Source organism: Lissotriton vulgaris, chromosome 3_1, assembly GCF_964263255.1.
Source record: "Lissotriton vulgaris chromosome 3_1, aLisVul1.2, whole genome shotgun sequence".
Taxonomy (NCBI): domain Eukaryota; kingdom Metazoa; phylum Chordata; class Amphibia; order Caudata; family Salamandridae; genus Lissotriton; species Lissotriton vulgaris.
The window spans coordinates 725,329,236-725,343,106 of NC_141689.1; the positions used below are offsets into that span (position 1 = coordinate 725,329,236).

A 13,871-nucleotide genomic window follows, 5' to 3' on the forward strand; every position below is an offset into this window, starting at 1 on the left:
GGAATCCTTCCTAAACGACAGGTCCTTCCAGGTAGCAGATGGTAATTTCATCTCCAATCCCACTGCCATCCATTGTGGGGTCCCTCAGGGGTCATCCCTGAGCCCAACCCTTTTTAACGTTTACATGTCCCCCCTTGAGAAAATCGTCACCCCTTTCGGGATCAAGCTTCTAACTTACGCAGACGCCACCCAACTTGTAGTCTCCCTAAGTCAGCAAGACCAATCTTTTACCAATCTCTACAAATGTCTTAGTGATATCACTAAATGGATGAACATCTCACATCTTAAACTCAACAGTGACAAGACAGAGATAATGGTCCTAGGCAATCAGTCACTCTTTCAACCCGAATCCCTGTGGGCCCCCTGTATGGGTACACCACCTATCCCTAAACAGGAAATCAAGAGTCTAGGAATTTGGCTGGACGAAGGTCTCAACTTCTCCACCCAAGCAAGGAAAACGGGCGGCGTGTGCCATGGCCTTCAAAGGACCGCTAGAAAATGTTGCCCTTACTCCCAGCACAATCTCAAAAACTCCTGATTCAGGGCCTCGTGATGTCCTGCTTAGACTACGGCAACGCTCTCTACCTGGGGGCCCCCAAAAAAGTACTAGCAAAACTTCAGACAGTACAAAATTCTGCCGCCCGTCTTCTCACAGGAACCCATCGCCGCTGTTCAGCCAAACCAGCCCTGAACGCCTTGCATTGGCTACCAATCCAGGAGAGAGTACAATTTAAGGCACTATGCACGACATACAAAATTCTCCACGGAAAGGCCCCACCTATTTTAAAAGACCTTATCACTCCCTACAATACCAATAGAACTCTCCGATCCTCACACTGCAACTTGGCATCGGTACCCAGAATCAAGAAAGCCCGCTCTGGAGGTCGACTCTTTGCTTATAATGCTTCCAAGCTGTGGAACTCTTTGCCCCCAGACATTCGGGCCCAGCCTAATCTACTCTCATTTCGTAAGGCACTCAAGACCTGGCTGTTCCCATAAAGCTTCCCCCTCGCACTCTGTTTTCTATCACTAGCGCTGGGACTCTTACGGGCAGCCATGCACTTTACAAATCTGTAAAATAAATAAATAGCCAACAAATCCTCCTTTGAGTAGGCCTTGGACTGCTCTACTTCGCTACCCTGAGAGAGTTAAGGGCATCAATGAGGTGCTTGATTCCTGGCAAGGGGAAATTGTGGACCTATTACATGCACAAGCCACACATTCTGCACAACTAATAACCTAATTTTGATGTATATTTAGAATAAGAAACATCAACTCAAAGCTTGCAATACTTTACCAGAAACTCATTACGTTTTACCTCTCCATTAGTTATCACAAGAAAGTGCTGTCTTTTAATGACAGATAAATGGTACAACCTTTTGAAAATAATAGAGGCTTTTTGGGGCTTGGCGTACCTTTGTGCTTGTCCCGGTGAGCTGTACTGCGAAGCTTGGTGAGGATTTCCATCCCTTAGCGTCGGGTTCAATGGAGCTGGGCAGCAATGCGGGCCTTTGCGTTGCTCAGCATCGATTCCGATGAGGTTGGAAGCTTTGCTGCAAGGCTTCCTGTCGGTTCTGATTTGGACCACAGCTGAGCTTGGCAAAAGAACCTTAAGACCCACTTCCAAGAGTCCCGGACTGGGGTGGCACCACTTGAGAGGGCAGAACTCACAGATAGCAGAGTCCAGGTGCTGGGTTTAAGGTTGTTGGAAGCCTGTTATGTTCCGGAGACTTCTGATTAGGAGGCCAGCCAACTAGCCATTGGTGTCACTCTGGGGTTCCCGGATCAGAGTAGCAGGTTCAGTCCTTCAAACATCAGAACGTTCAAAAGGCCACTGCCACATTGGTCCTCGACAATCCCCGCTGCAGCCACATCATGCAGCACCTCCGACAACTCCACTGTCTCCCGGTCAACAGGAGAATCACCTTCAAGCTCCTCACACAGGCCTACAAAGCTCTCCACAACATAGGACCAGTATACATGAACCGCCACCTCGCATTCCACATTCCAACCAGACAACACTGTTCCACCCATCAGGCCCTAGCCTTCGTCCCCAGGACCCACAAGACCAGAAGCAGAGGAAAATCCTTCTCCTACCTTGCAGCTAACACCTTAAACACCGTGCCCCTCCACCACAGGCAATCCGCGTCGCTAACCCAATTCAAGAAGGACCTTAGACCTGGTTCTACAAATGATCTTCCACACCCAGCAGCACCAGCACCCGTTTACCCCCAATGCCTTGAGACCCTCCCGGTTGAGTAGTCACGCTTTACAAACCCCTCATTGATTGATTGATTAGGTCCTTCTCCCCTAGGCAAGAGCGCAGCAGGTGGCAGGCCGGCACAGCAAGGCAGCAGTCCAGCAGAGTGACAGTTCTTTCAGCAGCACAGCAATCCTTCTTCCTGGCAGAGTATTCACAGGTCCAGATATGTACTGAACTTTGTGTCTGTTGTCAAGTATTTTTTACCCAGTTGTGGCTTTAAGGGGGGAGCTTCTAAAGGCTTTTCTTTGAAGTGTAGGTACCCTGACTTCCCGGTCCTGGCTTCATACCAACTACAAGGGGTATGCATCCCTTTATGTGGAGGCAGGACACATCCTATTTAAGTGTAAGTGGGACTTGTCCAAGTCCTCTGTCCTATGCTGCAAGTGATGGCCCATCCAGGCACACCTAAGCTCCCTATTTTATGTGTGGCTGTCTAGGTGGAATGCACAAAGCCCAACTGTCAACTACACCCAGTCATGTGACCCAGAGAGGCAGAAGGCACCAAATGGCTAAGGAAGGAAAATGCCAACTTTCTAAAAGTGGCATTTTCAAAACTGTATTTTAAAATCCACCTTCACAATGAGTTAGGATTTTCATTAAAATTCTAAAGACACCAAACATGAACTGATTACCTGCTCCAATTTGGAAATTGCACCTTATTAAATGTAATTGCCATATGGGAGAGTTAGGCTTTGCAGCAGTGAAAAACAAAGTTAAACATTTTCCACTACTAGGATATGTAAAACTTAAAAGCACAGGGCTTACGATTTCACTTAGGGGTGACTTATGTGTATTAAAAAGGAAGGTTTGGGCCTGGCAAATTTTGCCAGGTCGAAATGGCAGTGTTAAACTGCACACACAAAGACAGCACTAGCAAGCCTAAGACATGTTTAAAGGGCTACTTAATTGGGTTGCACAATCAGTGCTGCAGGCCCACTAGTAGCATTTACTTTACACAGGCCCTGGGCCCATATAGTGTCACTTTATTAGGGACTTACAAGTAAATAAAATATGCCAATTGGGTATAAGCCAATCTTACCATATTTTCAGGAAAGAGCACAAACACCTTAGCACTGATTAGTAGTAATAAAGTGCACAGAGTCCTAAGGCCAGCAAAACAGGAGGTCTGAAGGCAGAAAGTTAAGGGGGGAAACCATGCCAAGGATGCAGGTGTAGCAGCATGAAATCCTGATACAAGGTGATAGTTATCAATTGTGCAGCAGAGGCAATAACCCAACCGTGTAAGGGACACACTGCTCCACAGTTACGGTTCAGTTGTCTTTCGCTATCCAAGTATTGGGGTAGGGCAGAGGCCTTTTTTCTTTAAATATTTTCTTTGGCCCTGTGGTACAATTGCTACAGCACTGGTTAAATGTTTCGTTCTAAGAGAATTTGGATTATGTTAAACAGTTTCCTAAATGTCAAGCAGAAAACGATGTGGGTACTTCAAATTATCATAATATTTTGGCATGTGGCATAAAGTAATATGTTACCTTGATAGTATTTTAAGACAACTTAAACATTTGCACTTAGTAGCCGAGGAAAAACATTTCGCTGTAATTTAATAATATGCAGGAATGCATGAAAGAGTCAAAACAATATGTTGCATTTAACAAATATACTACTTTATCAGTGAAAGGCACAACATGCAAGATAAGTTTAAAGGTATTACATACTCTTTTGGTGAGTTGAGTATCCATCATGAAATTATGCACATGTTTTTCAGCTTTGGTAAGTTCTAATTTCCTTGCAACAACAGCTACCACAAGAGCAGTGCAGCCCGCTCCCTGAAAGCAAAAATGAAATCACAAAATTAGTTTTGGCATAGCAAAATGAGAAATTGTATAAAGGCTTCACCCACTTAACAAATAAGTTTAACAAGGTCCATTCGAACATTGACCTTCATAATACATTAAAAAAAATGATGGTTCGTTGTGAAAATGCGCACAATACAGATTTGAAATAGGGGTAATTTATATAATTCAATAGCATTCCCTGCAAACAAGGTTCACAACATACATGGAGGGAATAATTCTAATCTCAACCACCTGCACTTCAAGGGCTCCCACCAAAGGCGTTCTCTTGGGAACTTTACGCACGTGCATATTCATATATTAAAAGATAAAAAAAAATTATGGGCATTTCCTGCTTATTTCAAAACCAAGATTGCTATCTCAATAGTCATCTGTATTTTTTTTTAATGATTTCTCTCTCTCTCTCACTCATCAAAAATCACCACATTTTTTCAATAAGTATATTTTCTTTAACTAAACCTAGTTATTTTCTAGGTGAAGCTGTAAGACATTATGCATCTTGTCACGTTTCTGAAGTTTGTACAATTGTTTTGCAACCGCATTTGCGGTCACAAACAATTTGCAGTTTACCACCTACTTCAAGTAGGTGGTAGGCCACTCGCAAATGAGAGGGGGTCCCCATGGGACCCCTTCCCCTTTGTGAGTGTTTGCGAAAATATTTTTTAAGAGCAGGCAGTGGAGTGGTCCCACGGGCCACTGCATACTCTTAAAAAATGAAACAAAACGTTTCATGTTTCTTTTTTAAATGCATCTTGTTTTCCTCTAAGGAAAAAGGGGTCATTTTTTAAAAAAAACTGCTTCATTAAAAAGGCAGTTACAGACATGGTGGTCTGCTGACCCACGTAGGCCACCATCCATGGGAGTGCTAGCCATTCCTCATCGGGTCGCAAATAGCACCTGCCTCAAATATTAATGAGGCAGGCAATTTGCGACCCCATCAGGAATCGTTGTAAATTTGTAAGTTGCCTTTTGCGGGTCGCAAAATGTAAAGGTCGTACATCGACTGAATTTTCTAATTGCGATTCTCTCCAAATCGCAATTAGGAAGTCGGTATTCCTAATGTATGAAACTCTTTTGAGTTTCATTTGCATTTCCTAACGGGTCACAAATAGACTTACCTTGGGAGAAGTGTGGCTCACTGGTTAGAGCGGCAGACCCTGATGCAGAGATATGACCCAGGACCAGGGTTCAATTCCCATTGCGGCAGGGTCTTGGGCTCAATGTCCACAGACCCGATAATTCTCACCACAGTGCCTACTCTAATCATGGGTCCCACTCTGCAACTCTGGGCGATAGCTTGCTTAATCTCCACACCGGCCCTAATGGCTAAAGATGCCTGGCTTCACCTTGGGGTGCCCAGGAGTGGGCTCCTCATAGGAACAGGCCAGGATGGGTTCCTCAGCGGTACAGCGCAGGGACACACTGGCTAGTGTAACCAGGCGCTTTATAAGCTCAGTTACTTTACTTTACTTTACCTCAATGGGAATTTTAAACAATTTAAAGTGAGAGCACTTACAATACTCCTAAAAATGTCCCCTGTGCCTTGACATCTGAGATTCACAGCAAACAGTAATGTAAGAATGTGTTATTAGATGGTGACAAGACATTGGACGAGCGTACTACATTGCACCGCCATTACCTGACTACATAACTGGCACTTGTGACATTTTAAGCTGACATTGAACTGACTGGTGAGTCTAGAAGCAGCATTCACGTCCAGATGCAACAACTGGTACAAACGCCGTTCCCGAAAGTTAACTGCACCAGTGCAATCCATGTGCACTTAAAATAGAAGCCGACAATTGTACTGGTGGACATTTTACTTGTAATTGTACTTGAATCAATGCTATGTACCCGAACCCTAGGATGGTCGGTACAACGGCAGTTACTTCAGGGTCAAACAGTTGTTCAGACAGTGGCAAGGCTGCGAGTACACCCACATGGATACAGATGAGCATGCACCAAGTAGATACCAGTGGTTTTAGAAATCACTTGCTGCTGGTAAGAGGCGCTTTCAGATTCAGATTCCAATCGTTTCTGTACTGATACAGTTGTATATGGCTCGCATTAGTGCTTATTAGTGGTAAGGGGCTGCGATTCATCTTGCTTCCGCTCTCTAAGGGCAGGCAGAAAAATAGTTCCTTGTGCCAATCCATGTACAGAGCTGTAGTTATGCCCGTTTTTGCTCATATATTACTACCATCCTTTCACCACAGGCGGTACACTTCAACGTGTGTCTGTGCCACTTAGCACATGAACAAGCCAGCACCGCAGTCTTGCCAGATGAGGCTCGGAAAGCCATGCCCTTCCTTTTGTGTTCTAAGATCATTGTTCGGAGGCAGCCCGCCCAGCCGGGCACGGCTCCACCAGAGTATCTAATCATGCTGATTTGTAGCCACTCCAGACAAAGAAAAATGTAAAGTGGATGTCAATAAGTGCAAACAGTTACACAGTTATGCGATCTTCCTGCTCCAGCACACCAGTAAAAGTTCTTTCTTTTACAGCTGAATAATTCATGAGGCAGAAGGCATGTGGACACAGTGAGGAGTTGCACTAATAGTCTATTCATCATGTAGCTTTGCACGTGGACTGCATTACCATACATTCTTAGTTCTTTAAATACAGTAGGACATATCATTTCAAATGCATAGGATGCCGTGCATTTAAATGCATATGGTGTGGAGAAAATGGCTTTTGAAGAAAACAGTCTTTCAGTACACCCTACATTTTCAAGATGGTTCTCTTCAAACAGTAGAATAAATATAAACCGACCCTCTTCCCCCCGAGCTGCGCGAGCATGTCACAGCCCTCCCGCCGTTCCTCCTTTCCCTATAAATGTAATTATGTTCACCAAGACCTGTGTGGCATTATAACGGTCGCAGTTTATTCACATATTAGTTGGTACACACTTGTAATGATGCCACTGGTCATCAACATGCTTATTTCGGGCTTATATTGGATTTCCACATAAAGCATTTCATAGCAGGTTATACATTGTATATTCTATTGCATATTAACAACCCTAACTAGCCTAACTCTTCAATGCACCAACCTTGCAGGCATGCTGTCTTTACAAGGTTGTCATAAATCGCTTCCAATTGCTGTAACAGCTCTACTTTTGTCACTTGGTACAGCCGGTCGTGGCTTCGAGGCTTCAACTTGCAACCAAATATGTGGCATTCGTGGCCATTCCATACCTGGGCTGCAAGTGCTGTGTCCCCCCAGCACTGACCATTTCTTCCTTTCTTGCCTGCCCTCAAGTATGCCTGGCGTGAGGCATCCCAAGGACCTTGTCCTGGCAATTGTCTCAAGAGTCCCTGCCGTAAGGCATTCCAAAGACCTTGTTCGGGCTTTACCCTTTTATGTCCTTCTGTGAAGATCTTTTTTGGTAAACCTCTTGAGTCTCCGCCAACCTAGTCTGACTGCGGCTAGGACACCCGCATTCTCTGGTGTGGGTTGGTGGGATCAATTTTTTTTTGGCGACATAAATAGGGACTGCTTGTCCCAGCTGTCTTTCATGGATGTGCTTATTACCATGCCCGCCTTCTTGATTGGGCCTTTTGAACCCAAACTCCCCTGGTCAAGTCATGTCAAGTTACTTTATTCGTATTTCATTTTGAAAAACATAAAAACACAGATAAAATTACATTTCCAGGTCAATAAATAAACAGGCAGTACAAATAATTTTAAAACCTACTTGTCTTTCTTGATCTAATCGCACATTTTAAGTAATTTACTACAAGCCCCACTGTCAAAGCGTCTTCCATACATTGTAGCTTTACATATGCGGCTCTACAATATCTTAACCCGTACTGCTTCAGGATCGGTAATAAAACCGATCTCCTTGGCATCGTGTAGAACCTGCAAAAAAGGGTTACATGCAGTGTTGATTGTGCCGATGTTCTGTAACAAGGGCATGGTCCTAGGGTGCGTGACCAATCATTAATCATGGGAAAAGTGGTGAGCCTGTGCACAATACCTAGGCGGAAACGTGTCAATAACATCCGATCATAGGGTCTTGTTACATATGACAGATATGGCTGTATCCCTATACATGTCAACATAATGTGGTTGTCCATAACCAATTGTTTTCTTTCTCCTGAGACCATTGCTTTTCCTCCAGATAGGACAAATAATCCTTTTTTGGGGCTTTTTTGGGACTTTTCTGGAGATGATGTTCATACAGTCTGGGTTTGTAAAAAATTCCGGGTGGCCAATCTCGTCTGCCAACTCCTTAATGTGTCGTAGTTATGGGATGCGGTACACGTTGTCCAATTTTAAACTCCCCTGGTCATTTGCTGACCCTTTCTTTTGGTGCGCTCTGGCGCCCTGCTGCTGCCGTGCCAGTGTCTGCTGCACACAGAAGGTGTTAGTCACCTTCCCTCTAAATAAGCTACGCCTCTCGGTTGAAGGTAACATTTGAGAATGTAAGTCTTTCATAGTATACATGCAGTTGGCCTCCCACCAACTCCTGTTACTGTTGTAAACATGTAGTGTAGGCCTTACACCCCTATCCCAAAGCATATTTGGTAACAACAACATGAGACTGGGGGACCCCCTCATTCTAAGCCAGTCCTGCCAACACTGAGGCCTCAATTACTAGTGCCCTGGAATGCTCTTACTGCACCCAGTAAATACATACACAGCTAGGTGAGATGTTTACCTGGCCCGGTAGATACCTCTTATTCTGAGAGGACTCTTAAATGAGAAAAACAGGTGCAATTTGGTGCCCAGGGCAAAATGGACAGCGGGAACATTTCAGGGAATACTTTAGTGACTGAAAAAAATCTCATAATTCCAATATTTACGACTGAATATGTTACCAGCCATATGAGAATTTAAAGGTCAACTGGTAATCGGGTCATACGTGAGACGAGTAGCGCTGGTCCACCATAATCATATGTACACGTGACCACGATAACCCACTGTAGCTACAAAGAAGGTCATTAGCGAAGCAAATTAACAAATAAATAAATGCCAGAAAGTATGAGTAGTGCATATCCATTCAAGGAAAGGCTTAGCACCAGAGATCATAAACAGGGACGACCGAATGACATGTACATGACCTTAGCTTGCCCCTGTGATGGCAGAGGTGAACTTCATGCGCTGTTAAGGCCACTGGTACTCAACCAAGAACTCAAACATGGGAACTTCTGCTTTGGCATCTCAGCTTAGGGAATTAGGAAATGACACAATATTCTAAGATTATGTACATATGTATATCCATTCACTAACCTCAACTGTGCAGAACAAAGGCAAGTGAAAGGCAATGGCACTCAAATCCAATAACTAGGGATGTGCGGAATCCTGGACATTTTTATAAAATTCCATTAAAAAGCCACAAAATTAAACAAATGGCAAGAAATGTGATTTTCCAGTAATTCCTGTGAAATTTTCAAATGCCAGTATAATTTGGGGTAAAAAAGGCAGAAGATTCCAGGAAGCGACTGATGCAAGCTTAGCGAAATGTCTACTGCTTAAACGCATTGTGCAAATCTGATGTGATATTTTGTAATACAAAATTTAGCAATTTCAAATCAGAACATGAAATTCCCATATTTTGTGAGCATAAAAAGTTTTGCCTGGGCCTAGATAAAATGTTGGAGGTTGGTCTAATAAGGATCAAAGTAGGAGCAGTTTGTCTTGGAGTACATACCGTTTAAAGCTGCCGGCTGCATATTGAATTATTTAGTTAGTATGCTGATGTGTATTCTTTTTATTATTAGAAGGCGGAGTATTTTGATGGAGGTACTGCTGAAATTACCAATTTGATAGCTTACAGTGATTCAGTGAGGTGCCCATACTGGCTTATTATAGTGAAGAACGCATTAACAAATATCTATGGTAAGACTGACAAACGGTGTTGGGGTTACTAGGGTTGGTACAAGCGTGCATGATTTAGGTCTTTTAAGCAGTATTACTAAAATTATAAAATAGCATTAGTTAATAACTGACTTGTTTTTCAAGAGGGAAGGTAGAAAACCTATTTCACCTGCATACCTTTATATGTGAATATATCGCTGATAATGAGCCTCAGCCACTTCATTGACAATCTTGGGCATCTTCCAACACGCAAAGCAGATCACCCGGATTACATTTTTCGAGGTAATTTTAATTTTCACTTTGAAAAAACTGTCGACCCTGAACACAAGAACCTTACTCAACCAAATGTCCAGTTTAGATCTTCATCAACTGGTCAACGGTGCAACGCACACCGCTGGCCACTGTCTGGATGGACTCTTAACGGACATTGTGCAACATTACGTCTATCATGTTGTGTGTTTTGCTGTTCACCCTAAGTGGGAAGGGTATGCCCAGACGGGGGCCCCATGCTCACAACGCCACTGGAGTAAAGCTATCCGGCTGATGCAGGCTGATAGCCAGAGATCGGTCTGAGAATGCTTGATTCCGGTCCAGGGAAGACATTGCTTGGCAGTTCGGTCTGGACTGTTTCCATGAGGCACAGTGTCAAGATTGATTTGCATATGGCCATGTCTGAACTGGGGTGGCTTGGTGAGCAAAATAACGATGGCTTAAACCCAGATCTGTGACTGGGGGTGAATGTTTTGCCATTGTGCAACATTCCGTCCATCATCTTGTGTGTTTTGCTGTTCACCCTAAGTGGGAAGGGTATGCCCAGACGTGGGTCCCGTGTTAACTACGCCACTGGAGTCAAGTTATCCTGGCTGATGAAGGCCGATAGCCAGAAACCGGTCCTAGGATTCTTGATTCCGGTCCAGGGAAGACATGGCTTGGCAGTTCGGTCTGGACTGTTCCCTTGAGGTGCAGGGTCAAGACTGATTTGCATATGGCCATGTCTGAACTGGGGTGGCTTGGTGAGCAACATAACGATGGATCAAACCCAGATCTGTGACAGGGGGTGAATGTTTTGCCATTGTGCAACATTACGTCCATCATCTTGTGTGTTTGGATCTTTATGGACAACCCACACGTAAGCTGGACAGACTCTGTTCCATTAACATGGTCAGAACACTTTGAGGGTCTTTTTTAAAATTAGGCGCCTGCAAAGGACATATTGCAAACAGGCAGCAGAATCTTTTATTAGTCTGCCTTGGAATAAAATTGAGGCTAATCAATTAACCTCCCGACTTTCTATATCTCATCTGAATCTGGCCTTGGACCTTGTTTCGGCTGTCACGCATTATCACACTTGGCTAGGGGCAGCTATGAAAGAAATGGCCCCAGAAAAAAAAGCTGTTGGATTAGGCATACCCCAGCGATAAGCTTAAACTTCAAAAACAGTGCTGTCGTAGATTAGAGAGAAACTGGAGATAAAATGATAATATAGATGCTAAAAAGAAATATAAGGAATCGCTCCATATATATAAAACCTTAATGTCACAGAGAAAGCAGCCTATTTTACAGAGCAAATCAGGGGATCCAATAAATGTCCCAAAAAGCTGTTTGCCACTTCCTGAAAACACCACAGCCAGTCAACAATTCTGCAACATTCTTAGGGATGCATTTCATAACAAAGTCAAAGCAGTTTATGATTCTTTTCTACAATCTCCCAATGGCCAAAGAACCCTGGCGAGCATCATGAAAGTAGCCCCACTTTAGAGATACCATCTGCCACTTTGTACTCATTTACAGCCTTAACTACGGAAAAAAAACCTTACAATTAATTAAAACCATCAAATCAGGCTCCCCGAGAAGACCTCTGCCCCCTAAAATACTACTCTTAGTGCCGGAGATATTTGCCCACCCACACCCATTTAACTGTGATCTTTAATGCCATGATCACTTCGGGGAGTTATCCAGTGGAATTGAAATAGCATCCATACTGCCGCTATTAAAAAAACTCTTTGAATACTGAGGATCCACTGACAGACCCATCTCAAGACCCCCTTTCCCTTCGAAGGTGGTGGAAAAAGCTATTAATTTAGAACTTTCTGCTTACCACTAACAACGAAATTCTGCATTTGTCCCAATTCTGGTTTAGGGCTGGTCAAGGCACAGAGCTAGCACTGATCGCAGCCACTGAGGAGCTCAGACAGACACTGGATGTCGGGGGCAGGACAGCCCTGATCCTATTAGATCTATCAGAGGCCTTTGACACGATTAATCATGGGCTGCTGATGGACCGTTTCGCAACTATCGGCATCAGGGATAAGGCCCTTACCCTGGTAGGCTTCTTCCTATCCAACTGATCTCTGTGGGTCTCATTAGGCGATTCTGTGTCACTCCCTTTCTCACTACCATGTGGTGTTCTTCAGGGTTCCTCTCGAAGTCCTACACTTTTCAACATATATGTCACCCCACTGGCCAGATTAATAAAATGTCACGGGTTGCCCTGATATCGTATGCCGACGATACACAACTTATCGCCTCAGTAACTGATTTCTGCAATTCCACTGCCAGCAATTTTCAGGACTGCATGAGCCACATTGGGATATGGATGTCAGAAAATTGCTTAAAACTCAACTCATCCAAAACTGAGGTCCTACTTTTTGGCAATAACCCTCAATTCTGGACCACCCATTGGTGGGCAGCCTAGTTACGACCACTACCCACGCCTGTCTTAAAAGCAAAGAATCTGGGAGTAATCATGGATAATAAATTATCCTTTGAGCTCAAATAAATTCCAGCACTTCAAGTTGCCACTTCATACTAAAAAATATGAGGAAGATCCTACCCTCGATCCCAGTGGAACTCAGGAAAACAGTGAGCTCAGTTTTGATCCTATCAAGACTGGATTACTACAACACCCTGCTCACCAGCGCAATAAAACGTAGTATCTAAAAATTGAGGATGGTCCAAAATACTGCAGCCAGAGTTCTCCTGGGTCTTCCAAAATCTGAGTCTGTTACCTCCGCCCTTCCGCAGCTGCATTGGCTGACGGTAGCAAAGCAAATCCAATTCAAATCCCTTTGCATTGCATTCACAACATTGCATCAAAGAGGTCCAATTCAACTAGCAAGCTTTTTAAAACTATATGCCCCGGCTAGGTCTCTGAGATCAGCAGAATTTAGGAATCTGATTGTACCTAGGACAAAAAAGGAAAGAGTTTTGCCTGTATCAGTGCAAAACTCTGGAACACTCTTCCAACTACTTTCAAGAGAGAGACAATCTTACTAAAATTCAGGAAGAAACTAAAAAGGTGGCTCTTTAGAACATAACTGTATTAATTTCTTTCCAATAAACATGTGTTTCAGGTAGTGTGTAAACACTCCGGGGTATTCTCACGCTTTATAAATTATTTTATTCACTTTTTCATTCACAGAGTAGATATGTATGTTTATGTATACACAAAATGGTCAAAGTCACACTTTCCACTGCAAAGCTATTTCTTTGACTTTTGGAAGCTGACTTTGCTCCACCGGAGGGCTGACTGGAGGTGGGGAGATCAACGTGCACTTAAGGTGCTTGTGAATCCTGCAGAGTGAGATGCTGACTTTGCTCCATCAGGGGCTGCGGGGGCTGGAGACTACATTCTCCAGGAGTCTTTGCCGACTGGAGATGGGGTGACCAACACACACTTAAGGCGCCTGTGAATCTTGCAGGGCAGCATGCTGGTTTTGCTTCACCTGGGGCTGCAGGGACCAGAGACTACATTCCCCAGGAGTCTTTAGTGACTGTAGGTGGGGAGACCAACGGCCAAGAGCGGGGCAGTCTGCATCGTCCGTTGCAAGACAAGGCTGGGCTGGACCACCCTTCTTTTATCCCTGGCTCACAGTAAATAATTCCAGTCATTCTACTTTTTTTTTGGTTTAGAAAGAATTATGGTTAAGAGGAAATCATCTGCCACCACCAGTAAGGACCCAGGAATTTCG

General features: G+C 44.0%; 1 protein-coding gene across 1 annotated transcript in view; it reads right to left on the bottom strand.

The window, feature by feature from the left end:
• KCNN2 (potassium calcium-activated channel subfamily N member 2) overlaps window positions 1-13,871 on the bottom strand; it is a 553,541-nt gene that overhangs the window by 90,857 nt on the left and 448,813 nt on the right. Inside the window, exon 5 of the mRNA XM_086963017.1 lies at window positions 3,940-4,050. Within this exon, the coding sequence (XP_086819143.1) occupies window positions 3,940-4,050 (111 nt within the window). The remainder of the gene's footprint in view (window positions 1-3,939; window positions 4,051-13,871) is intronic.